Source organism: Montipora foliosa, chromosome 1, assembly GCF_036669935.1.
Source record: "Montipora foliosa isolate CH-2021 chromosome 1, ASM3666993v2, whole genome shotgun sequence".
Lineage (NCBI taxonomy): Eukaryota > Metazoa > Cnidaria > Anthozoa > Scleractinia > Acroporidae > Montipora > Montipora foliosa.
Window position 1 is genome coordinate 70,535,374 of NC_090869.1, and position 24,004 is coordinate 70,559,377.

General features: G+C 40.1%; 1 protein-coding gene across 1 annotated transcript in view; it reads right to left on the minus strand.

Annotated features, from left to right (window-relative positions):
- Positions 1–12,711: 12,711 nt before the first annotated feature.
- LOC138007536 (cadherin EGF LAG seven-pass G-type receptor 2-like) overlaps positions 12,712–24,004 on the minus strand; it is a 17,733-nt gene continuing 6,440 nt past the window's right edge. The window contains exons 3-18 of the mRNA XM_068854513.1: positions 22,901–23,073; positions 22,222–22,378; positions 21,458–21,555; positions 20,704–20,844; positions 19,082–19,178; positions 18,631–18,902; positions 17,305–17,466; positions 16,746–16,926; positions 16,157–16,368; positions 15,459–15,638; positions 14,895–14,999; positions 14,545–14,659; positions 14,371–14,438; positions 13,888–14,103; positions 13,389–13,645; positions 12,712–12,813 (exon numbers count right to left, since the gene is read on the minus strand). Coding sequence (XP_068710614.1) covers positions 12,810–12,813; positions 13,389–13,645; positions 13,888–14,103; positions 14,371–14,438; positions 14,545–14,659; positions 14,895–14,999; positions 15,459–15,638; positions 16,157–16,368; positions 16,746–16,926; positions 17,305–17,466; positions 18,631–18,902; positions 19,082–19,178; positions 20,704–20,844; positions 21,458–21,555; positions 22,222–22,378; positions 22,901–23,073 — 2,438 coding nt within the window. The 3' untranslated portion in view covers positions 12,712–12,809. The remainder of the gene's footprint in view (positions 12,814–13,388; positions 13,646–13,887; positions 14,104–14,370; positions 14,439–14,544; positions 14,660–14,894; positions 15,000–15,458; positions 15,639–16,156; positions 16,369–16,745; positions 16,927–17,304; positions 17,467–18,630; positions 18,903–19,081; positions 19,179–20,703; positions 20,845–21,457; positions 21,556–22,221; positions 22,379–22,900; positions 23,074–24,004) is intronic.

Consider the following 24,004-nt stretch of genomic DNA (forward strand, 5'->3'; position numbering starts at 1 on the left):
TTAGGTCTGTTTGTTTAGATCCTTATCTTCCGCTATCATTTCTCCGAACTTTGCGTATACACGCCCTGGGTCAGTCTGGAACTGGTTGTTGAGTTCTCTGGAATTGCTGTTGCTTTTTTTCTCCGCGAATACTCTCTTTTTAATCTTCTCACAGTCGACTTTTTCTTTTCCATGTAATTCACTAGTTGCGCGACGGACAAGACTTTGCATTCTTCCAGCAGTACGGCTCTATTTTCTCCTTCCTTTTTTCGTGATCTTTTTATTCACTTGACCATCTGTAGATTTATGCAAATGATAAAATTGCGCATTTAAAGTGGATGTCTGGAATGTATACATAAACAGTTTCTTGTATGCTTTCTACTTCTGCTGCAGCTATAGAGATCTTTTTTCCGCATTTCAGATACCTTTCTTTTCGTATTTAGCTTTCATTTTGTTTTGATAGTTGTTTTGTGTCGTTTGTGATATTATTATTATTATTATTATTATTATTATTATTATAGTACACTCAACAAAATTACTGGATTCTGAATGGACGAGAGGAGTAGTACAATAATCCGAAATTGTACTCTCAGAAGTACCAATTACTTTTCTTTCCGAAGTTGACACGAAGTTTACGAAATTAATAGACTTGACAAGGCGGCCTTAAAGCATGCGGAGACTTCCCACGATTTCCGAAGACGTTCAAAGATTTCTGAAGTTGACCCGAAGACTTCCGAAGATTTCCGAGGTTGATCCGAAGACTTGGAAGGTATCCGAGGTTCAACCGAAGTCTTTCGGAGAATTCCGAGGTTGGACCGCGAGATTTCAAAGGTTTCTAAAGTAAACACGAACGGATCGGAGGAGAGATATTACAAAGCTCACCGTTACTGCGTTCTGATTGGTTTGATCATAATTTTGTTGAGTATCTATAAAAACAAAGGAGAATTTTTGTACTTTTGTCTGATTGGCTGTGGAAAATTGTTAGTATCCAGTCTTCCAACCGCGCGCAGATGGCTTTTCGAAGGGGTTGATTTCAACCTGTGCTTCTTCGATTGTTCTAAATAGCTTGTGTCAGTTTGAAGGTGGTCATTTAAACTTTCAAGTGACGGGGAAAGATTCTACAAGGGGCATTTTATTAGGCAGGAATTTTTCTTTCGTTTCGCTTTTTGTAAGCAGTCCTTTTAGTTTGGCTCGGGGAAGCAACGCCTCTGAAGTTGCTCCGAGTCAGCTTTTATGCTTTTTAGCTTTATTGCCCCATGTAAGTGAATGCATTGCAAAAAATGCTAAAAGTGCGAGCAAAGACCAGATTCCTTTGTTGGGAAGGGAGTACTACCTGCAGAAAATACTGTAACGTGGTTGCGAAATATAGCCTCAAGCTCGAGGCTTCGATTATCCAACTTGGAATGCGAGCGCGGGAAGTACGTAGGTCACTTCATTCATGCTTCTTCTTCAGTCATTGTTTAGAGTTAAGACGTCCTCTGTCCTTTTTAGAACATTCTTTATCTCAACAGATACGTCGACAGACAAGTTAACATACCGTGCGTGTCCCAACCCTCTATTTTTGTGCATCTTGTCTAGGGCATACCTGGTTTTCTGTCTTTATCCCATGTGCAAACCACTCTTAAGACGACACTATCTTGAAAAAAATTTACTCAAGTGACTCATTGTAACCGAACCCAAACAATATTCTTAGTTACATCAAGTGATCATGACGGCAATGACTTGAGCATGGAGGTTAAATGATCAACCATTGGTAGTGCTACCAGTTTATTACTATTGGATAAATGTGTGTCCTGTGAATCTATGGTAACTCCATCAGTCTATCCTAGACTTCCTTACCTCATTGTTTTTACCGTATTAGGCTCACTTCAGCGAATATAGCAAACGTTGGTATGCCTTACCAATGTTGTACGGGAATGAAATGTTTGTGAATGGGTTAAAATGGTCACTGCTGGACCATCTGGAGATTATGCAAAATGATAAAATTTTCGCATGTTAAGAGTGGGGATGGTCGGAACATGTATACATAACCAGTCTCCGTTGTATTCTGTGCAATGTGTTTTTTAAACATTTAAAAGGCGCGAGGCAAGCGACGACAAACTTTGTTCATCTAACCTCTGACATAATATTATTATCTACCGTATTAATTTTGACTGTTCGCGCTGTTTCACGCTTCCTTCATATTCATTGCTCACTTTGGAGGTAGGTTACCATCTCACTGCCAGAAGAATGTTAATTTAATCTCCATCCAGTGAAAATAACTAAATTTGTTTCCAGTGATCATTAAATGGTTGTTAGCTCCTAAATAAATATAAGGACATCAATAAATGTTACCGATCCATAATATGAGCCAGTTTTTGATAACATAATTGTGGTCCAATAAATCATGCTGAGTCCAACATTGTTAAATAATTTTTACATGTGTATTTCAGGATTACTGGAACATCACACGCCAGTGTTGTGTCATTAAGGAGTGTGATATAGGGTTTATATTCACTCACTGTTGGGTCCTGGCAACTTATATAACTGCAGAAAGCATCAGAAGACATTGAGAGAAGGTATCGCCTGAATATTATGGCTGTTTTGATGGTCCAAAAATTAATTGAACCTGTAGTTTTTGTTTTATTTAAGTCGGCCATTCCTTGCACACAAATATCCATGTCCCATAAAACTTGAATGTGCATACAAAGTAAAATAATGCACGGTTACAAAATTAAAGAAATGTTATATTTGTATTATGTATGACATCGTCTTTCTTCTAACTTAAATTACGCCATACCCACTAACGAAATCGGATGGTAGTTAGCTTGGATCAACTCTATGGATGAAACCTTAGGAATGGAGTTCCAATAGCGGAAGGTGCAATAAGGGCACACAGACCCATGCGAGACACCCACACAAGGGAATGAAAATTTTCAAAAATACAGTATTAAATGATATATGTATAATTACTTGTCCCCATTAAATTGTGGACTGTGACAGTTTGTAAAATCTCTTTCAAAGTTTCAATTATTAACAGTTGTCCCTCAATTTAAGTAAGGAATTTAATCAAATCGAAGAGTGCCGGGCAAAGTGTGGGTACGCAGGCACTTTTATTTGTAAAGATGACTACACTAACCAAGCATTTTTACGTACCTAAGTATCATTTTTTAATGATCGGGACTAATAATTATTGCCAATAAGGCAATCGTCTTATTTGCAGTAGATGGCGTTTGAGAATGTCCTTGCATCTTGATAAGTTGACCCAGAGTTGAATCAGCGGGGCAGCGCCAAGGCAAAGGGCGTGTGGAAGTTAGTTGACGTGGAGAAGGGCATTGCGGACCCCTGCCACGGGGGAAGGAAACTGACCACCTTCGATTCTTCCCAAATAGGGGCTTGCCATACGATGGCGAGCGCGGGGAACAGAAAGATTGCTGGCGGTGACCGAAAGTGACGGAAACACGGGGACGCCAGTGGCGAAGTGAAAGACAAAAGCAGGGCGCGGCAAAAGCACGGGGGGTGGGGGCACAGGGCAAGAGAAAAAGACAAAAAAGAGGCCAAAGGCGGAAAGCACACGGAAGACAGAACGGGGGAAAGGGCGGAGCCAAGAAAAGACACGGGAGGGGAAACACAGCACGGTCGCACCAAGAAAAGCACGGCGGTACAACAAAAGCGAACGGCGGGGGGGGGTGCACTAGGCCTGGGGACACGTGACCGAAAGCGCGCCCGCACACAACAACAAGAGGAAAAGAGAGAGAGAGCCGGTAAAAAGGTCACGCGAAGAGTGACCCACGGGGGCGACGGCGGGGACCGGGGGGCGATGGGGTGACGAACGCGGCTTGTTTGGTTCCACCAGCAAGTGTTCTGTGCGCGGTCTAGACATCAAAGGGCGCGTGTATTGGTTAATGGGGGATGTGCCACGCCGGCGGGAGCGTTGGGTCACTGTGAACAAAAACCGTGTAGGTTTGACGCGCAACTGACATTTTTTCTTTCCCCATAGGACAATGGCGTCAGTGTTTACGCACTTCTCGGGCAAATCTCAGCCAGTAATGTTCATGGTCCAGCGATCGCCATTTAGTAGGGACAAAAAGCACATATTTGGGAAAGAGATTCGAAACTGGTTTGATAAGTTTTCCTTCACAAGTGGCCGGGCGTACGTAAAATGCCCTATAAAGATAAACCTAACGTCCAACGAAACTTGGCACTTTGAGATGCGATGATTCAACTCTGGGTCAACTTATCACGATGCAAGGACATCTCCTTAAATGCAATATACTGCAAATAAGACGCTTGCCTTTATTGCAATAATTATTAGTTCCAGCTATTAAAAATTATACTTAGTTACGTAAAAATGCTTTGGTTAGTGTAGTAAATTTACACAAATAAAAGTGCCCCTGCGTACCACAACTTTGCACTGCACTCTTCGATTTGAGAAATTCCTTACTTTAAATTGAGGGAAACTGTAATAATGTTGAAACTTTGAAAGATATTTACAAACTGTACAGTAAAAATTTACATGACAAGTAATTATAACTTATATTTTTAAATATGTCTATATTTGAAATTTTCATTCCCGTGTGTGGTGCCTCGCATGGGTCTGTGTGTCCCTATTTGCACCTTTCCGCTATTGGAAACTCCATTCATATTTTATCCATATATTTTATCCAGCTACTACCATCGATTTCTTTAGTGGTATATTGCGTAATTAAGTTAGAAAGAAGAAGATGTTCATAAATAATTACAAAATAACACTTCTTTTAATCTTTGTAAAGTGCATTATTTTACCTTTGTCGCACATTCAAGTTTTATGGGACATGTGACTATTTGTGTGCCAGGAATGGCAGCATAAATAAACAAAACAAACAGGTCAATTTAATTTTTTGACATCTCAAAACAGCCATAATATTCAGGTATACCTTCTCTTCAATTTCTTCTGCATGCTTTCTGCAGTTTACTATAAGTTGCCATACACCAAGATTGAAGTAAAAAATAACTTAATGAACACACAATGGCGTGTGATGTTCCATCATCCTAAATCAATGTAAAATTATTTAACAATGTAGACCAACACCTAGGGAAACTCTGTGTCTCTCTGTTTTCTGAAAAATGTTGCGTTAACATACCCCTCGGTCACAGGAGCCTCAAGAACTCCGTGTGAGCATGGACTACAAAAAGTATAAGGATTTGTATGGGAATCCCGATAAAAGCCTTAAGAAGGTAATTATAGACCTCTTTCATAATGGCTGACCAAATAAAATATTCTTTGTTTCAATGCTAATAAGCCTTTCTAGCCTCGCTACGACGCACAAATTTCAAAAGAATTTTTGTCTCAAAATGTGGTGCATTCAAGTCTAATTAACATAAAGCCAAATCAATGTTAAAAAGTGTGGTCGCCTCTTCATGAAAGTGGTTTATATGAAAATAATTCTCAATTAAGAAACCTAACCTTATGGCGCCATTGTTGTGGGTACCCTTCCTTCCTGTTGTGGTTTACTTTCCAGATCCGACGCGATTTAAGCCCGAGCTCGAGGCCGGAGACTAAATTCTCAGGAAAGCGCCAATTTCAGTCAAATTTCCCTAGATAAAATGTTCCGACGGTCACAGTTCCACATCAGAATCAATTGACAAAGATTGAACTTCATCTCAACCCACAATCAAAGCAATAGCAGTCCTGCGAGCAATTTCAGGTGGTAATGTTGGAACAAAAACAGCTTTGGAAGGAGGCACTTTATCACAAAAGTGGCCACGGCCTCGACCGTTCATGCAAACTGAGTCTTACCGGGGTGGCAGACTATACTTTGTCAACCGAAAATTTCTTTATTCCCTGGGCTCCCGACATGACTGCATTGTCTCAGTCGTCCAATTACAGCCACGTTTCCTTCGTGTTGACAAAGTTCAAAAACACAATCATGAAGCCGGGAAACAGTGAAATATACGAGATCGAAAGCCGTAGAAAACAAACTTTGCGCACTCATTCCGCATTTATACAAGCGTTAAGAGTTTCGCACTACCGGTTGAAACTCAGCTCATTATGAGATAGGCTCTTCAGAAAAGTGTGCACTAATTCTTAAATGTCAACCATGCTAAATTTCTCCTGTTTCAGATCGCGTCTGTATTTCTACTAAAATACTTCCTTAAGTCATTTCATATTGGTCAGCAATCTATAAAACTGGTGAGTTAGTCCATTTTATGGCTATTACTGTCTTTCTCGCGATAATATTACGATAAAACTTGATGAGTTTCGAGTCTGCGTGGCGTGTTGCTCCCTAAATATCTCACTCACGTCTGTAATCATTCTGTTTTGATTTCTTCTCTAAGTATAGGATTTGGGCACCGGATTTCTGTACTTATTTGCTTTTCCAACGGTGGGAAAAGGCTGACTACATGGGCCAAACAAACCTGCACTGTTCATGTATGTTTGATTGAGACACAAACATGCGATTGTGAGCCACCATTTCAATCTGTTTCCTTCTCCCACGGCGAAAAGGATAGCGAAGGAAGAAACTATGGACGGAGAACATAAACAGGAAAACAAGGAAAGGAAAAGTCTGGACTCCAAAGAATTCTTCACGAGTGTACAGCGTGCATTTTAAAGACGGCCAATCTACAAACTAAAATCCCGACCCAACATAGGATTTAAAAAACCAAGGAGATTGCTAACTTGAGGATCTGTGTTGAGCAAGCCATACGAAGATTACAAACATTTTGCCTTATGAGGAATGAGTTACCAATATCTAAGTTCGGCAAACTTAGACGATATTATTACTGTTTATGCTTCTATTTGTAACTTATGCAAACCATTATGTAAGCCTTGGATATAGGCCAACATTCCAATGAAAATATAATGGGAGTTTATTGAAAATAAAACCTTTGTGGAATTTCAAGGGGATGGGTAACTTAGTATATAGGAACTTCTCTGTTTATAAACAATTCTTTAGTTATTTAAATTTCGCCAACCACGGAACAAAAGAATCCTTTATTTTGGCAGCCAACAGATCCGTGGTTGGAACATTAATGACAAGAGGTGACGTAACGGTGAGTTTTGCTATTACCCTGATCTACTACTGTAACAGTTTGCAAAAAAAATAATTCCTTAAAATGCAGAGAACCCGTGACAACGAGATCTGAATTATACATGTGTTTATGGCCTTCACTTTGTGGCAAGCTTCAAGTGATTTACATAAACCACACTAAAGAATATTGTAGTGGGAGCCAGCAATCCTAGTCTAACCAGAAACAACACACATGGTATCCCTGACAATATGTACTAGGAAATGGAACCATTCTCTCTCAGTTACTGCCAATTGCCCTTGAACCTGCGCATAGTAACGTCGACATACATTTTTAAAAATTCAAGTTTAAGTGTGTGGGGATATCATTTTTAATACAGAAGGGTATTTAACTTTAAGGATTCCTATTCCACAGCAAGGGTAGTCTTCTAATAAATCAGGTGATGCCCCTAGAAACTGTTTGGTATCATGAAATAAATATTCCAAATTCATGATACTTCACATCTTTTTCTTTTTAAGATCTCGAGGCAGAAGGCCTTAGCAACCGGTTCCACTTCCCTGCAGTACTTTAATACACTTTTTTTTTATGCAAGGGCCAGCTGCTGAAAAAAGTAGAAGTGCTGGATCTTGGGAGACCTAAGCAGCAAATAAAACAACATGATGCAAGGCTGGCTGTAACGATATATGTTATTTACAATATTTTGTCAGGCATAGCCTGACATCTTCAGAGAGTTAAATGATTTGCTCTTACAATTTTTTTGGAAATACAAAATTAATTAACATTTAGAAAACTAGGTAGAGGATTACAGATTATAGGTGGTAGTTGTTAGACTTCGTCAGCTATTAAAATGCTCAATTGTTGAACTAGAGCTATCTGGTATTGTTTTGGTTTTTGGAGTTAATCATTACTTAACATTTTCAAAAACATGTTACCATTTCTGGATTGCCTATGAGAGAAGTGCTTTATAATATGCAACCCAGAAATAGCAACACTGAATAATAGAAATAATGTGATATCATCGAGTTGCGGGCATTCCAGAGAATTTCTACAAACACAAAAAAAGCCTGATAACAGGTCTGTCACGTGCACAAGCAAGGTCCCTAATTTTCAAATATCTAAGTTTATTAAATTATTTGGAGTCCAGATTTTTTCTTTCCTTATTTCCCTGTTGATGCTCTCCATCCTTCGTTTCCTTTCTTCGCTATCCTTTTCTCCGTAGGAGAACGACACATTGAAATGGTGGCTCACAATCGCATGTTTGTGTCTCATTTAAACATGCATGAAAACAGTGCACGCTTGCTTGGCCCATTCAGTCACCCTTTTCCCACTGTTGGGAAAGCAAATAAGTACAGAAATCGGGTGCCGAAACCCTATACCAAGAGAAGGAATCAAAACAGATTGATTATAGACGTGAAACTTTAGCTAGCAACACGCCTCGCAACCTCGAAACTTATCAAGTTTACCGTAATATAATAATAATAATAACAATAATACTAATAATAATAATAGTCTACAAGAATCTGGAGAACGTCTACAAGAATCTGGACCCGACCCTTACAGTTGTGAGAAAGTTTGAAGAAAGAGCAGGTGAGGTGGGACACCATTCATTTTTAAAGGATAGCATGAAGTATGCAGCAAAGCTCGGTCTTGGCCTGGACCTTGAGCACCCGTCACCCTGCATCACCCAGGGGGGAGTAACAATCACAGACAAGAAGATCAAAGTTGCCTTGAAGGAAACTGTAGAAAAGCAGAATACACAGGCTGTGAGGGAAGAGAGGTGGCAAGGAAAGCTACACACAAGTAGGTGGGAGGATGTAAGTCTGAGTAAAGCAGACTGCTTTGCTTGGCTTAAGGACTGGACGTTGTGTCCGTGTAATACCGTTGCAGGAGTGATCGAGCTCTACGAGCAACTATTGCCAACACGAATATATTACAGTCACAAGGTGCGAGCCCGACCAGCTACTGAAGTGGCATGTAGGCTATGCAGTAGATCAGCAGAAACAGTTCAGCATATTCTAGCTGGATGTCCCACCTTGGCCCAGAACAAGTACTTGGAAAGGCACAATAACGCCTTGAAGATCCTGTTCTTCGAGATCCTGAAGGACGCAAACCTTATTGACAAAGTCCCACCATGGTTCTCCCAAGTAAAACCCAAACCGGTATATGAAAACGACCAGTTTCAAGCCTACTGGGATGTCCCGCTCTATGCTGAGCACACCGAGGTGAGAGCAAACAGAATCGATGCCCGTTTTATCGACCACCAACAGGAGAAGGTGATAGCACTAGAGATGAGCTGTCCATGGATTGATAACCGAACAAGTAAGGAAGAGGAGAAGACAGCCAAGTATGCCCCCCTAAGATGGGAGATAAAGCGACAGTACCCTGGGTACGATGTGCAACAATACAACATCATTATTGACGTGCTAGGTGGATGGTCCACAGACATGGATGAGGGAATGAGGAATTTACTCGGGTCAAGAGTGAGAACTAAAGGAGTCCTGCTAAAGATGCAGAAATCGGTCTTATCAAGCTCTCTTAATATTGCCCGCACTTTTAAAGTAATCACATAAACTTTACGAGCAATATAACACGAATTTCATTTCAGCAAAGGATATTATTGTAAAAAAAATGTATTATTATTATTATTTATTTTTTTTTTTATTCTTTTTTTTTTTAAATTTTAGCAATCACTTATTTTATATTTTCACATAGTTTAAAGATTTAAGTGGATAATACTTTTAGAAAGATATTTGTAAATAGGACTTGAACATGGTGTTTTTATGGAGCTCCTGGGTTACGATTAACGCCCCAGGTAGCTTTAAGGTATTGACATTCAAAAGTTTCAAACTGTCATAATAATAACACTAATTATAAGGAAGTGTTTAATCGACACATTCTCGCATTAAAAATGAATTACAATGTGTTTACAAGGTTCGGAAAATTACAAAAAAACGTTATTGGGAATGGGTTTACAAAATAATTAAAAATTATAAAACCTATAAGAATTACATAAATTTCAATCATAACTACTAAAAAAAATTATACTAAGAATTTGGTTTTTAAAATTTAACATTTAACAATTAATTTTAAAAGATGTTGTGTTTGCCATTCGGACAGTACTAGGGAAAAAGCTTCGCCTAAAATGGTCGGTTTTACATTTAAAAGACGTCCAAGCGTGAGCAATAGACCTTATCGGGGTTAGATGTTTTGACAAGGGTCCGCCTTTGGTAATACGGATAATGTGCAAACGCTTCGATGCCTTGGAAACGATCATACAGATGTGCTCATTCCATTTCAGATTGTCCTGGATAACCAAACCTAGAACCTTGTGCGAAGGAACTGTCTCGAGTACTTGTCCATCGAGTCGTAAAGGGGGTAGCTGAGGGGTCGCTTTAAAGAAACACACACGCAGCGCTTTACACTTTTAGAATTAAGCTTCATCAGGTTCATCGAAGCTCAGTGGCTGACAGTAGCTAACCATATTTAAAGTCGATAACTCGTAACAGTAATTCAGCTGACAAACCTGAGGTCGACGGTGCGCCCATTTTACTTCCCCTTCTCCATCAGTGCTCCGTTTTACGGGTATTTAAAGCTACGTAGCTACACAGAAAGGAAAGAAGTCGAAACAAGGATGCGAGATCCAGGAATCGAACTCAGGACCTCTTGCACCCAGGCCACGTACTAACCGACTGTGCCATCCTTGCTCCAGTGTCTAATGTAGACAGAATGGACGCACCACCGTTCTTAGTAAGACGTTCCAAAATAGAAACATTGACTACAAACTTCCAGAGATTCGTCTCAGGAGTAGGCATGGATAAGTCATCGATCATGATGAAAAAAAGGATAGGGCCCAGTTTAGTTCCGTGGGGTACATCGGCATTGACTGGCAGCCAATCAGAAAACGCTTCTCCAATTTTTACGCGTTGTCTTCGGTTTGACAGGACACTAATGATCCATGGTATAAGACATCGTCGAAAACCTAAATCTACCAGTTTTCTAATCAGTTGTGACCAATAAGGTCAAAGGCTTTCGAAAAATCAAAGAAGCAAAGACGGAGGTGTTTATAGTTGAATCTAGATAAGACAACCAGGTGTGCATCATGTCGAGGAGGCAAAACGCGGCGGATGTACCTTTTAAGCAGCCAAACTGGTTGGGGTCAATCCTATTCCTGATATCGTCAATCATCCACGTGACCACAAAGTCCTCTAAAACCTTAGATAGACAGGGCGTTAGGTGGAATGTCGTCATTAACAGAAACAGAGAAAGACTGTAATAGTCATAAAATGGATTTACTCACCAGTTTATAGGATTGCTGACCAATATACAATGACTAAAGGAAGTATTTCAGTAGAAAAACGCAGTATGAATCGGAGGTAAACAGACGCGATCTTAAACAGGAGATAGTATGGCTGACGTTCAAGAACTGGTCCTCACTTTGCTTGAAATGCCATTCCATAATGCGCTGCGTTTCAACCGGAAGCGCGAAACTCTTGATGCTTGTTTTGTTTTGTGGGCTGTTCGCGATCGTAACTGAATTTATCAAGCCTTCAAGGAATTAACATTAATTGTGCAAATAAAAATTGTACCATGCAGTGGTTTGTCAGCTGCAATTTTTTTATTCCCCTGGGTCTCCCGACAGATGCTAATAATTAAATTTCACAGGCTTCAGTAAGTCCAGTCACAAAATATTCGTAGCACAACATTCTACGAGAACATAGTTTATTTGCATGTTAATTCCTTGAAGACTGAGTCAATGCAGTCATGTCGGGAGACCCAGGGGAATAAAAAAAATTGCGGTTGACAAACTACTGTCTGCCACTTGGGTAAGGCTCAGTTTGTTATCAACGGTCGAAGCCGTAGCCACTTTTGTGATAAAACGCCTCCTTCCGAAGCTGTTTTGTTCCAATATTACCGCCTGACGTTGCTTGCAGGACTGCTATTGTGTTGCTGGTGGGTTGAGATGAAAGTTCAATATTTGTCAATTGATTCTAATGTGGAATTGTAACCGTGGGAACATTTTATCCAGGGAAATTTGACTCAAATTGGTGGCTCCTGAGAATTTAGTCTCCGGCCTTGGGATTTTATTATAACCGTTGACAACTAAGAAATTGAAAAATGGCTCAAATCGCGTTGGATATGGAAAATAACCACACAGGAAGGAAGCTACCCACAATGGCAATAAGGTTAGGGTTTTTAACTGAGAAATTTTTCATGTAATTATCTTCTTAAGGCTTTTATCGGGATTGCCATACAAATCCTTATAATTTTGTAAGCCATGCTCACACTGAGCTTGGGGCGCCTGTACCCAGATAAAATTCTATCTTACCTCCCGTGAACAGCGGTCTGATAAACTCCGGAGCATTGTCGTTTAAATCAGTAACTTCTATTGCAAGGAGGGTGGTGTCATAAAGATAACCATTGGCTAACAAGAAATGAACAAGGACTCATTTTACACCTTAGTTTTGGATGTTAATTATAAGTCAATCGAAACTACTCAGAAAACCTCCCTTCTAAAATCCTCATGCTTACTTATTAAAGAATATATTGCAATTGAAAACTTAGGCTGCCAGAAGTTAAGAGTATCACAGGAGTATCACAAAGAGTATCACAGAACAAAAGTCAAGGATGGGGCACCTTTAACAGACAGACTGAAGCAACTGACTAGGCAACCTTATAGGGGAAACATCTCACCGTTGACGTTTCTGTTCCGTGGCCGACTCGTCTCATTAAAGCCTTTGCTTCCGTAATTGTAGGCTCCAACAGTTAATGAATAGAGAGCGGTTTTTTCTCGATCCAGACTCCTGTTAACAAAAATGGTACCTGCGCTGTCCGCGTAGAAATCACCTGCAAGAAAGTTAACCAACGATATAACTAATTTATTCAATTTATCATAACTTGCACAATACTGTGTCTCATATTGCTGCGTCGTATGATGACATTTTTTAGGGTAGGGGTGGGGAGTAGGAATGTCAGTTAAGTTCTTATTTGTTATAAAAGCGTTTAGTTCGTTTTGCCAAATAAGGCAAGATACATATGAAATAAATTTAAAAACTAATTTGTTCCGAGCAGCGACGCGACTTTAGTTGTAGTGTGATATCAACTAACACTAACCTCGATTATCTCCACTAATTATCTCGTAAGTCATTTCCGCATTGGTTCCTTTGTCTTCGTCTGTTGCTCTGATCTTAATCACTGACTGACCAACAGGGGTACCCTCAGAAATCAAGGCACTGTTTAAAAGATATCACATAAGAACCCCGTATACAATAACGTTATCACAAAATTTTCCTTTTCATCTTGGGCCACTTTAAACTCAATTCTTAACAATATCGGTTTTATTTTGAGTTTTGGGGCAATTGGGCTACACTTAACGTCTTCTTAGTAGTTATACCAATAAAACTATTAAGTAGAAAGAATACCTGTAGGAGTTTTCATCAAATATTGGTTGATTGTCATTCTCATCGGCTACAGAGACGTAAACTGGGACGACAGACCAAAGAGGCTTGGGCGAGCCCAAATCTTTGGCCTCTATGTGGACGGTGAATCGCCTGTACTCGTCCTCGTCAATACTGTTTTGTAAAATTATCTCTCCTGAATCTTGATTGATGCTGAAGACATTAATATTCAAATTCATGTCATCTATAAGAATCCTATACAGCACCCGACCGTTTGTTCCCTGAAAAACAATATTCGAAAAAGAAAGAACGGGAGCTTTGCCAAAGAGAAATATGTAAAAACAGCAGTTTCAGCAAGCAAACGAATTCTCGTCATAATTCCCTCATGTTGTGCTGTTCAAGAGCAAATCGAAACAAACATGTCCCGATGGACCGGAGAACCCATTCCGAGGCTAAAAGAACGGAGATCAACTAAATTGTGACCTAGGTAGCTTAATGCAAAGACAACGCCTGACAAACTTACCAAATCCTTATCGTAAGCGGACACGGTCACAACGGACGTCCCTGCTTTGTCTCCTTCGGAAATGGTCTTATTGTAGCTTGAAAGAGTAAACTGAGGGGCTTCATCATTGGTGTCCAAAACATCAATTCTCACTGTCGTGCTGCTCCTCATCATAGGAGAGGATGCAACATTTGTTGCAGATATCACCAAGTCATACTGTTCCTTTCTTTCGCGATCCTTAAAAATTGTAGATAGAGAGATGATTACATTGATGATGATGATGATGATGATGATGATGATGATGATGATGATGATAATGGTCATGGACAGGGAAATAGCGAGAGTTTGTTGATGCTGATTGCGCGACAATAGTAATGACGATGATCACAACGAAAAGGACGAAGCTTATGGTGATGACACTAGCCATCATTATCATCACAACCTACATATCGTACGACTGTATTTGTTAAATAATAAACCATTATAAATTGGTATGCTGCCTACCAAAGGTTTTCTTGCGAAAATCACTCCAGTGGTACCATTGACGTCAAAATGATGATCGGAATCTCCTCCTGATAAAACATCACAAACAGCATTGTTCAACACGAAGAAATAAAACACAACAAAACCACAAAAAAATAATTTATGTTGTTCGGAAAATGAAATGCTAATTCTCACCAGTGATGGAATAAGTTATCTCGGCATTCTTTCCAATATCTTTATCCTCAGCAGAAACTTTTCCTAAAGTTATGTTCGTGTCTTCGTTTTCTTTTGCCACGAACGGTCCATAGCTCTTAAGCACAGGCACAAAAAAACAGGGTCTTCAACAAGGTAAATTGGTTAGGGTTAGGGGTTGGGACAGAGAATAGGCCCCTGCGTCTAGGAAGGTGCCGTATTAAAAATTTTTTACCCAACCGGTTAGTCAAAGTAGAGATGCGTGTAAATTGCAATTGCTGCAAGTTTTGGACTGTACACGTCAATGTAAGGACAAGTAAAAATCTCCATGATCATCGTTTCAGCTTACTTACGATTTTAAACAGTGGCTTGTTGTCATTCATATCACCTATGCTCACTTCCACAGTTGCAAAGTCCAAATATGGAACCTTTCCCTTGTCACGAGCCATCACAATGAGCTAATTATAAAATTCAAATTACTTATCAAGAAAATGATTTTCCTTTGATTGGGCAAATGTGTTTCTACAGCATTACTACTTTTGTTTATGACTAAGTTGTTTCGATCTTCCAATTTTTTCCTTCGTATCGCAATCTTAATCCTTTCCCTCCTAGAACAGTCACTCATAAATTTTACTCTGTCTGACGCCGACCGATTTTAGTCTTGAATGAGGAACCCCGGGGAAACGAAGGCTAAAATCAATCAAAAATCAAAGCGCGAGGGGAGAGTTCAGGAGAGTTCGAAAGAGCTCACAAGAGAAATGAGCCTCAACTGGATTTCGTCCTCTAATCTGAAAGACATACTCGTTTTCTTTTTTCAGGTAGAAAAAGTAAATCGATTTTGGATAGGACCCGCATGGGAGCAGTAGTTGGCAGGTTCCTATTAAAAAGCAAATGTTTCTTGTTGTATCTCAGTTTACCGTGTAAGAGTCCTTTGTTTCTCGGTCCAGTGCCTCAGCAGTTGAAATGATGCCAGAAGTAGCGTTAATTACAAATTTTCCTTCATCTCCATGCATGATTGCATAAATAATTTCCCCGTTATGCATGATGTCATCATCTGTGGCATTGACGTCGTAAACAAAAGAGCCAATCCTTACATTCTGAAAAAATAAAATTCAATGCAAAAGAGATTTTACAATCGTAAAACGTCATTGGTACATTTTGTAAATCTTGATATTTTAGCAAAAATGTTTCATGACACATCTGCTTGCAAGTTTCAGTCATCGCATCAGACCTTTTGTTGACCCTTAACCAATTGGTTTGGGTCAACAAAAGGTCCTCCTGCTTAGATTAGTTAGGACCTGTTGGGCGGGGTTTACAATTCACGGGTGTCCCGTGTTGCGCGGTGTTGGGCGGACGTCAGATAGCATTCACAGCGTGCATGTTGCCATAAGTGCGCTGAGTTTGCGTTGGTTCTTGACTCTGCTACGACGATCGTTTTCCGGGTTGTTCAGCTTTCGTCCTTCACTACAAATCAGCATGCAGCTCATTCCACCTGCGAGGGCATCATGGAAAAGGGAACGAAGGAGTTAATACGCGTCCCCAGTCAAGTCTTATTCTTCTTCAAATCTTAACACTGTCTTACAAGTTTTAGCTCTGGAAGCACTAATTATGGCACCTCAAACACTAAAGCTGTGCTCATCCGTGGCCAAATGACAGGTGCATTGTCATTTACATCAGTCAGGACAAACATCACTTCTGCTTGGTCAGTTCTCTTAGGATCCCCAGAGTCCTCCGCAAGCACATGCATTCTTAAGATGTCATTCGCCTCACGATCTAACGACTTTGCTACAACTATGGCACCAGTTGCCTCGTTGATTGTAAAGAGTCCTAAAATATCAAAAACATACAGGCAAACAATCAGTATTGGCCTTACGTACCGAGAAATGAGCCAGTCACAGAAATAGAATGAGTTGGGCGTGGCAGCAATATTACTTACGCGCTACGTCATCTTACCATGATTATAATCATGTTAATTCCCTGTAACGTTTATTTTGAAGACGATTATCAGTTGAGGGCCTAAGCGACATATTATTCCAACAGATTTTATGTTAAAGCTATCGTGAGAATAACCAGACAGTCCAGTAGTCAGGGACGACCTGGCATAGAAAGTTTCATCTGGTTATTGTGGTTTGAAGTACTAACTTACGAAAAGACTTGCTATTAATGGTTGGCTGCATAGCTATTTTTCGTCCTCGATACATTACCGGATTCGCTTCCGATCCCAATTTTGTAGCTCACTAGACCATTTCTACCAGCGTCAGCATCCTTCGCTCGAACCACCTCGACAGTCGTCCCAACTGCCACGTTTTCCGGAAGCATCCGAGCGTACAAATCACGTGTGAATTTCGGCGAGTTGTCGTTTACATCCAAAACTTGGATATAGACCTTCCACATGGAATAAAAAAGGAGAAAGAAACAGTAAAGTGAGTAAGATGCCTATGCATACAAGAATGAATACGAGGGAGGTCACCTGTTTAAGTCTGTTATTCAGAAAAGTTGTGGAAACTTATTTAAGACCACTAAACTTTGGTTCTTGACTCTTTTGAAGTTATTTTTTTCTGATTCATATCCTCTAACATTCTTTTTAGTGTTCTGTTATTCAGTAGTCTTCGCCTTTTTGGTTTTGGCATTCCATTTCAAATTCACATTTTTTTTTCCCATTTATTGGCGTTTATTGTAGGTGGTTCCTTGATTAGGCGTTTCTTCGGGACGAAATTTAAACTGAGGAGGATGTAAGAATGATAACCCATTCGTTCCGCTTGCCTCCACTCTCGATGAAAGTTTGTGGGCGCCATTATCAGTTGCTGTGACTGTAAGTTGATAGTGAGCCTTTGTCTCTCGGTCGAGTTCACGCACGAGTTTTAGCTGTCCGGTATCCGGTGATATGAAAAATGTTCTTGTGTCGTCCTTCAACGAAAACGTTATCTGGAACGGTATGAACAGACAAAATCAGCAAACGTTATGTCTCTCCGAATAATTAACAATTATTCCATTCGCGCTTGTTGGATATGAGATGGTAAATAGCCAACGGTCATATCCAACAAGTGCGAATGGAATAATTGTTTTATTAAATTCCTTAAACTCCAAAAGTTTGGAAGTGCGAAATACGAGCGAAAAAAGCGAGAAAATCCGAGCGAAATCGAAAAAACTTGATGAAGACGCGATGTTGTGTAATACCTGGTGATCAGACAGACGCAAGCTCATCACAAAAACATTTCTAACCTTTTCGCGTACTTCTAAACGTCGGAATTGATTTAAACCTTCCACAAAAACTTTTTTTTGCTTTATTCAGAGAGAAATTTCGCTTTCCAGCGAAAATAATTTTAGCTTAGCAACGCTTAGCGCAATCATTTGCCATATAAGGTCAAACTAAGGTATAGGAGCTGAGAACCCCCGGAGTTCCGAGATTGAGTAAACCAATCAGAGCACGATAAATGCATTAACGGAGGTTAATGCTAAATTTCAAAATGGAATTTGCTTTGACATATACCAGCGCTTTGAACACTCTTAGTCATCCGGTGCACCGCAAACTATACATGGTATTTACAGAAGATATTTTAGTTAGTGATTAAGATTCCAGCACTAGGTAAGTTCTGAGCAAAATGGGGCAATAGAACGCTCATGCATGTCATCAAAATTAAACTCTCTATATATACGGCACATAATTGGCGTTTTAGTCAGAGAGAATATTTGTACTTTAAGTACAGTCAAGAGAAAATGAGGGGACAGAGAAGGAGGCTCCCGGTCCAGCCCTTGGGATATGTCATGTCCACGAAAGTTATTTTTAGACTAGCGCAGGCTTCCGAGACGTCCGCATGCAGGCCAACCTCGGTCCGATGTTTGAAAGAAAATATATATTCATCAGCCTTTCACGTGCGCCATCATTTTCTCTTTTCACTAAGAACCTGAGAGCGAGGCAAGACTGCATGCGGACGTCTCAGAAGACAGACTTCCGCTACAACAAAGACTACCGCTCGTCTAAAAATAACTTTCGTAGACATAACATATCCCGGCCAACGCCTTGAGCCTCCCTCTCTGTCCCCTCATTTTCTCTTGGTACAGTATTCTTTTCAAAGGGATTTCCTCTACCTTAGCATTAACCCCTGAATCGGCATCCGTTGCTGTTATTGCGTTGTTGAAGTAAAGACCAACGGTTTCGTTTTCAAAGACATCCAAGTTGTAAGATCTCTGTGCGAATTCAGGCATGTTGTCATTGAAGTCCGTTACGGAAATATTAAGAGTAGCGAATGTGGTAAATTGTGGATGACCGTTATCTGACGCGGAAATGTTTAGAATGTAGTATTTGTCCAAGAGTGCCTCGTAATCTAGTCTGCTGGATGGACGAACGATGCCTGAAGACTCTGAAAACAACAATGAAAATAGGAAATTAAAGATCCTCGGAAAAACAAGCGGCCGTGACAAAGTGTCCGTATAAACGAATGGCCGTAAAGCGGGGCTTGACTGCAGTAACTTCTGTTTTAAGCTTAAGTGGTTTGTTTTTCGCGTAAGTGAAAATAGCAATAATCGCCGAGAGCCTGACCTTCAATGATGAACTTTCCACCTGCACCTTGTAAGATTTTATAACCAATAGCAGCATTACTTCCTTCATCGGCATCCATTGCAGAGACGCGTACTACCTTTGATGAAATATACTGGTTATAGTAATCATCACAGAAAAAACTTGAACCCAGGAGTTACATGGAATTCGAACGTCTGGTTGAAAGTAGTTATGTGAAGGATTGTTAACAGAGACTGACGTTTCGATAACCTGGGCGGAAGTCATCTTCAGAGTTATTTAAGGTGACATTTTGAAATTCAAACGAATGTAGCGATGCTCTAGACTGAATTTCAGCCTAACCTAACCTCGGGGAGTGAAGGCGGCAGAAATTCAGGGTAAGCCATGCTCTGGTCTGTTGGTACTGCAGCGATGATCTAGACCGAAGGTCGTGGGGTTCAATTCTCACCCTGGTCAGAGTTTTTCTCTGTCCTTGTGTGGGCCCATTTCCATTAGTAGGGCTAACGCTCACATGGTTCATATATCTTCAAAACTAGCACTTCACATCACCCTCTAATAGTTAAGTCTGTTGAAATATAATTGCTACACGGAGAACGTTTGCAAAAACGTAACCCTTCCTTGTACTTGTACATATTCATTGCTATGACATTGGCATCTTAAATTCCCATGACCTGCTCCCGTCTGACCTTGGAGAGCAGCGGTGATCCAACCTGAAGGTCGTGGGTTCAATTCTCACCCAGGTCAGAGTTTTTCTCTGACCTTGTGTAATCCCATTTCCATTAGTAGGCTAACGCTCACATGTTCATATGGGTAGAAAACTAGCACTTCACATCACCCTCTAATAGTTACGTATGTTGAAATGTAAGTGCTACACGGTCAACGTTTGCAAAAACGTAACCTTTCCGGCCTGGTCAGTTGTGACTAAGAGTGGGAAAAGTAATGTAATTGGTTGAGATGATGGCGAGTGGAAGGTCGCAGTAGGTTTGTAAACTGAGAAGAAAGAACGTTTTTAAGAAATCGTTTATTAGGCTTAGGTACAGGTTCGCAACGGGTTAATGTAGTTTTTTCAAAGTTTTTATATCTGATTTCCAGTGTAAGGTGCTAGTAATAATTCGTAAAGTAGGTTAAGCAATTAGCAGAGTCCCAGTCCCTAGTGTGTTTCGCTCTTGAATGGTGTTCAGCTACCTAAACCTACGCCGACCTTCACTTACAAACCGGATCTTAATGCACCAATGACCACTCACCATCCTCTCAACCAATCTCATTACTTTCCCACTACCAATCGTAACATAGATCAGAGCACCAATACATTCGTTTGAACTTACAACACTCACTTGATTCTGAATGTGACTTCCGCTCAAGTTGTCGAGTGAAACGTCAGTCACTTCCAACGGTCTCCCTTAGGACTAATTTCATCCAGACGATCAAATTCCAAAAAGACTAAAATATTCGTTTGGCTGATAAGGTTACACAGCCATGCACCATATATGCTTTGAAGAAGGACACAACAGTTGGCATAATTTCTTAGTACGACTGTACGAGTTGGCAGGAATGTAAAATGTTTTGATTTGTTGTTTGCCCTAGTAAGGTGATGAGCTAAAAAGTTTGGCCTAAAAAACATGCTGTGTAGGTGGCACCAGAATTACCTGAAATCCACCAAACGCGTTCTCTGGAACTGAGGCAATGTACATATGCTTAGTAAACAACGGTGGATTATCGTTTCTGTCCAACACTATCACTTCAACCGTTGTGTTACTTGCCATGGGAGGGGTTCCTTTATCTTTTGCCTAGGATGAAGAAGCCATAAATTTATCCATGCAATTAACTGGATTTTTTTAACACAAAAATTCACAACTGACTCCACGCAAATAACTCCTGTATGATTTGAAGCTCCTGAGTTCTCTGAAGATATTTACACGATATTAACACTGCCAACAGTTGCATGGAACGGCTATGGGTTTATTCAGTCATTCACTCAGTGATGAAAAGGCAGGGAGTCTCATTGCTGACAGAGACACTAACCTCATTATTGAATGAATGATTGGCTATTCTGTGTAGCATCGCTGAATTTAAAGCCATATTTGATTGCAAAATGGTAATAACCCTTATATCATCTTGTCCGGTAATAAAAGCCTAAGTAAATTAACACTTGTGCAACTTTATTTGACCTGGAGGGGTCCACCACAGTTCTCATCATGTTAACAACGTCAATGCATGCGACTCATGGAGGTGTCCATCAAACAATTATTCACTCAAGGAAGTCTTCCACGGACTGAATAACAACTTTTTATATGCCTAAAACACTCAATTTGAAGGCAAAGTAAACAACTACAGAGTGTATGTAGGGCTCGGTCAAATGGTTGCAAATCCTTTGGAACCTATTAATTAGCCGAAGCAAACCTCAACCGTCAGGATATACATGGCCTGCAGTTCCCGGTCCAACTGAAAGGAAACATTTATGTAACCAGTGCCTGGATTGATGACAAATGGGAGGTTAACTGAAAAACAAAATAAAGAATAACAAGATATTTTACTGCTCATCCGTCTGGTCCAGTGTTGATGAGGACACTAATCTACTAAGGCCTCGAGCCGTTCGGATGGTCGCAGCTCGAATTAGCTGTGGATCTAGAAAATTGAGTTCGTTACTCCTCTTCAAATAGACCTACGATGGCTCCTATTACTAACAGTTGTGTCTCGATGACGCTTTACATGCCTTCAGGTGCATGACCGGTTCCGCTCCTTTACACCTTTCATCGTCGCAGTTTGTAAAACGAGGCGAAATAAGCGGTCGCACGATTCGAAAGACTCAACTTTTATAAATCCGGTTTTTTAAACAATGTTTCTGTCTGTCACTTTAATCTTAATTTATGTTTAATTGTTTATTTATTACTGTATTGTAAATTTTGGTCGCGATATCAGTTAAACTGAAATTTTCTTTTCTGGGAATGTCAATAAATTTGCGTTATATTATGATTACCGGAAATTAGGCCATCACCCCGCCATCCATTACCCCTTATATAGTACTACTAACTGCTGGCTTGCAAAATGTATGGAATCAAATTTTCGGGGAAATGTGAATAAGGCCATTGAGATGATATCGATTCGAATCCCATGCGGTGACACAGTAATTAGTGGCAAAACACCATTCTTTATCACATAAATACCTTCATCTTGTCCATTTGATTCACAGCCGTACAATTCAAGCCTCAAGCAAATCCTTCCATTCCAAGTTTGTGGATGAACTCTCACATAACGCGCATGGAATGGAGGAAGGATAAGATTAGTGTGGGTACTGTCACTGTCGCTGTTACCTGGAAATACCTTTCAACGAAAATGATTTTCTCTCTTTAATTCACAACATTTCTGGTTTCTTTATAACTGGAAGAGGAAAAGGGGGTAATCGGAGGGAAGACAAGGCAAGACCACTGGGGCTCACAGGGCTAGAGCTTCTCCTGATTTCATTACCATGAGGCCACTAAAAGTATTGTGACAACCCATCGACGAGATGCTAGTCCACCGCAGGGTTGTCGCTGGTACCGATTTATACACATGGGTGAAGAGAAATAATGTGAAGCAAGACTGATTAACTGATTAGAAAACAACAAAGCTAGGCTCAGAAAAAGAGCCCCTCAGGCGGGAAGTCTTGCGAGCCGGCCACTACCCAAACTCGCCTCCACAGTTGTAGTAAAAGAATTGACAGTGATAACTGGTTCCACGCAGCAACAAGGACTGACCTTTTTATCCCAAAGAATCTTTGAAAACATACAATTTACGAAAAAAACAGACCCATATTGATATCCTGTCAATTTCAGAAAGAATTGAATTTCATGGCGTATATCTTACCAATCTGTGAAATTCAAACGTGCTTCCGTCTAAACTAAATGACAGCTTAAAGTTGGCAACATAATCTTTTGACGCAGGCCTCCCCTGAGAGGCAATCTCGGTGACTTTTCTCATGCCTCGAAAGTCGATCTGCAAGTACTGCTGTTCATTGTTCACACCTGCACACCATGCTCCTATTTGGCAGAAACAAAGCGTGTTAACTGCGGATTTTCTATGCCACTCTATCTTTCGCACAAAAATTGGCGCCATACAATTGACCACTCAGACCTCCTCAGGCAAGAAAATAACTGGGATGGGGGGGGGGATAACGAGAACAACTCGCTAACCCAAAACGATTGTGGGGCCCAAAGAATATAAAAAGTGACAAATTAGCGCTGTCCAAATTTGAGGACTCAGTGAGCATGTTCCATGACTTTTGCAAAGAAGAACGTCAATGAGGACTTGAGGGCAGGCAATTGATAGTTAAGTCTTCATTCTTTGTGTTTGTTCTAGGCCCTTACACAAATATTACTTAATATCGCCTAAATATCTTTCCAGAAATTCTCAAAAAACGTGTCTAAATATCCCAAAGATCTTTCGAACTTTTTTGGATTTTTGTTTTAAAATAAGCCGATTTTGCATCTCTTAGGCCAAAATTTTCTCTAGCGAGAGCTGAAACGTATGTCAGAGATTGTCTACACTGTAGTATGGAAATAAAGCAACTTTCAAAACAACATGGATGCAAAGTTTAATGTTTTCTCACTAATGGGTTAAACAGTTGGCATGTCTATCATGTGTATGACGACTATGACTATGACAGCGAAATAATCCTTTCTATTGATATAAATATTCGTTCTATCTCTACCTCTCAAGTGCGAAACTGCTGAACTCAGATATTTCTAGATGACTAGAAAATAGCGACGAAACGCTGAAAAACAGCCAAAACTGCCATAATTTTCTAAATATCCCAAAATTTTGTAAATATCTTAAAATCTTCTAAATATCTCGGAAATTTCTAAATATCTCAAAAAATATTCGGATATTTGTGTAAAGGCCTAGTTTGTTGGGATAGAAGGAGGAAATGTGGATGTCTTGCCTGGAGGAAATCTGGGTTCACCTGTAATT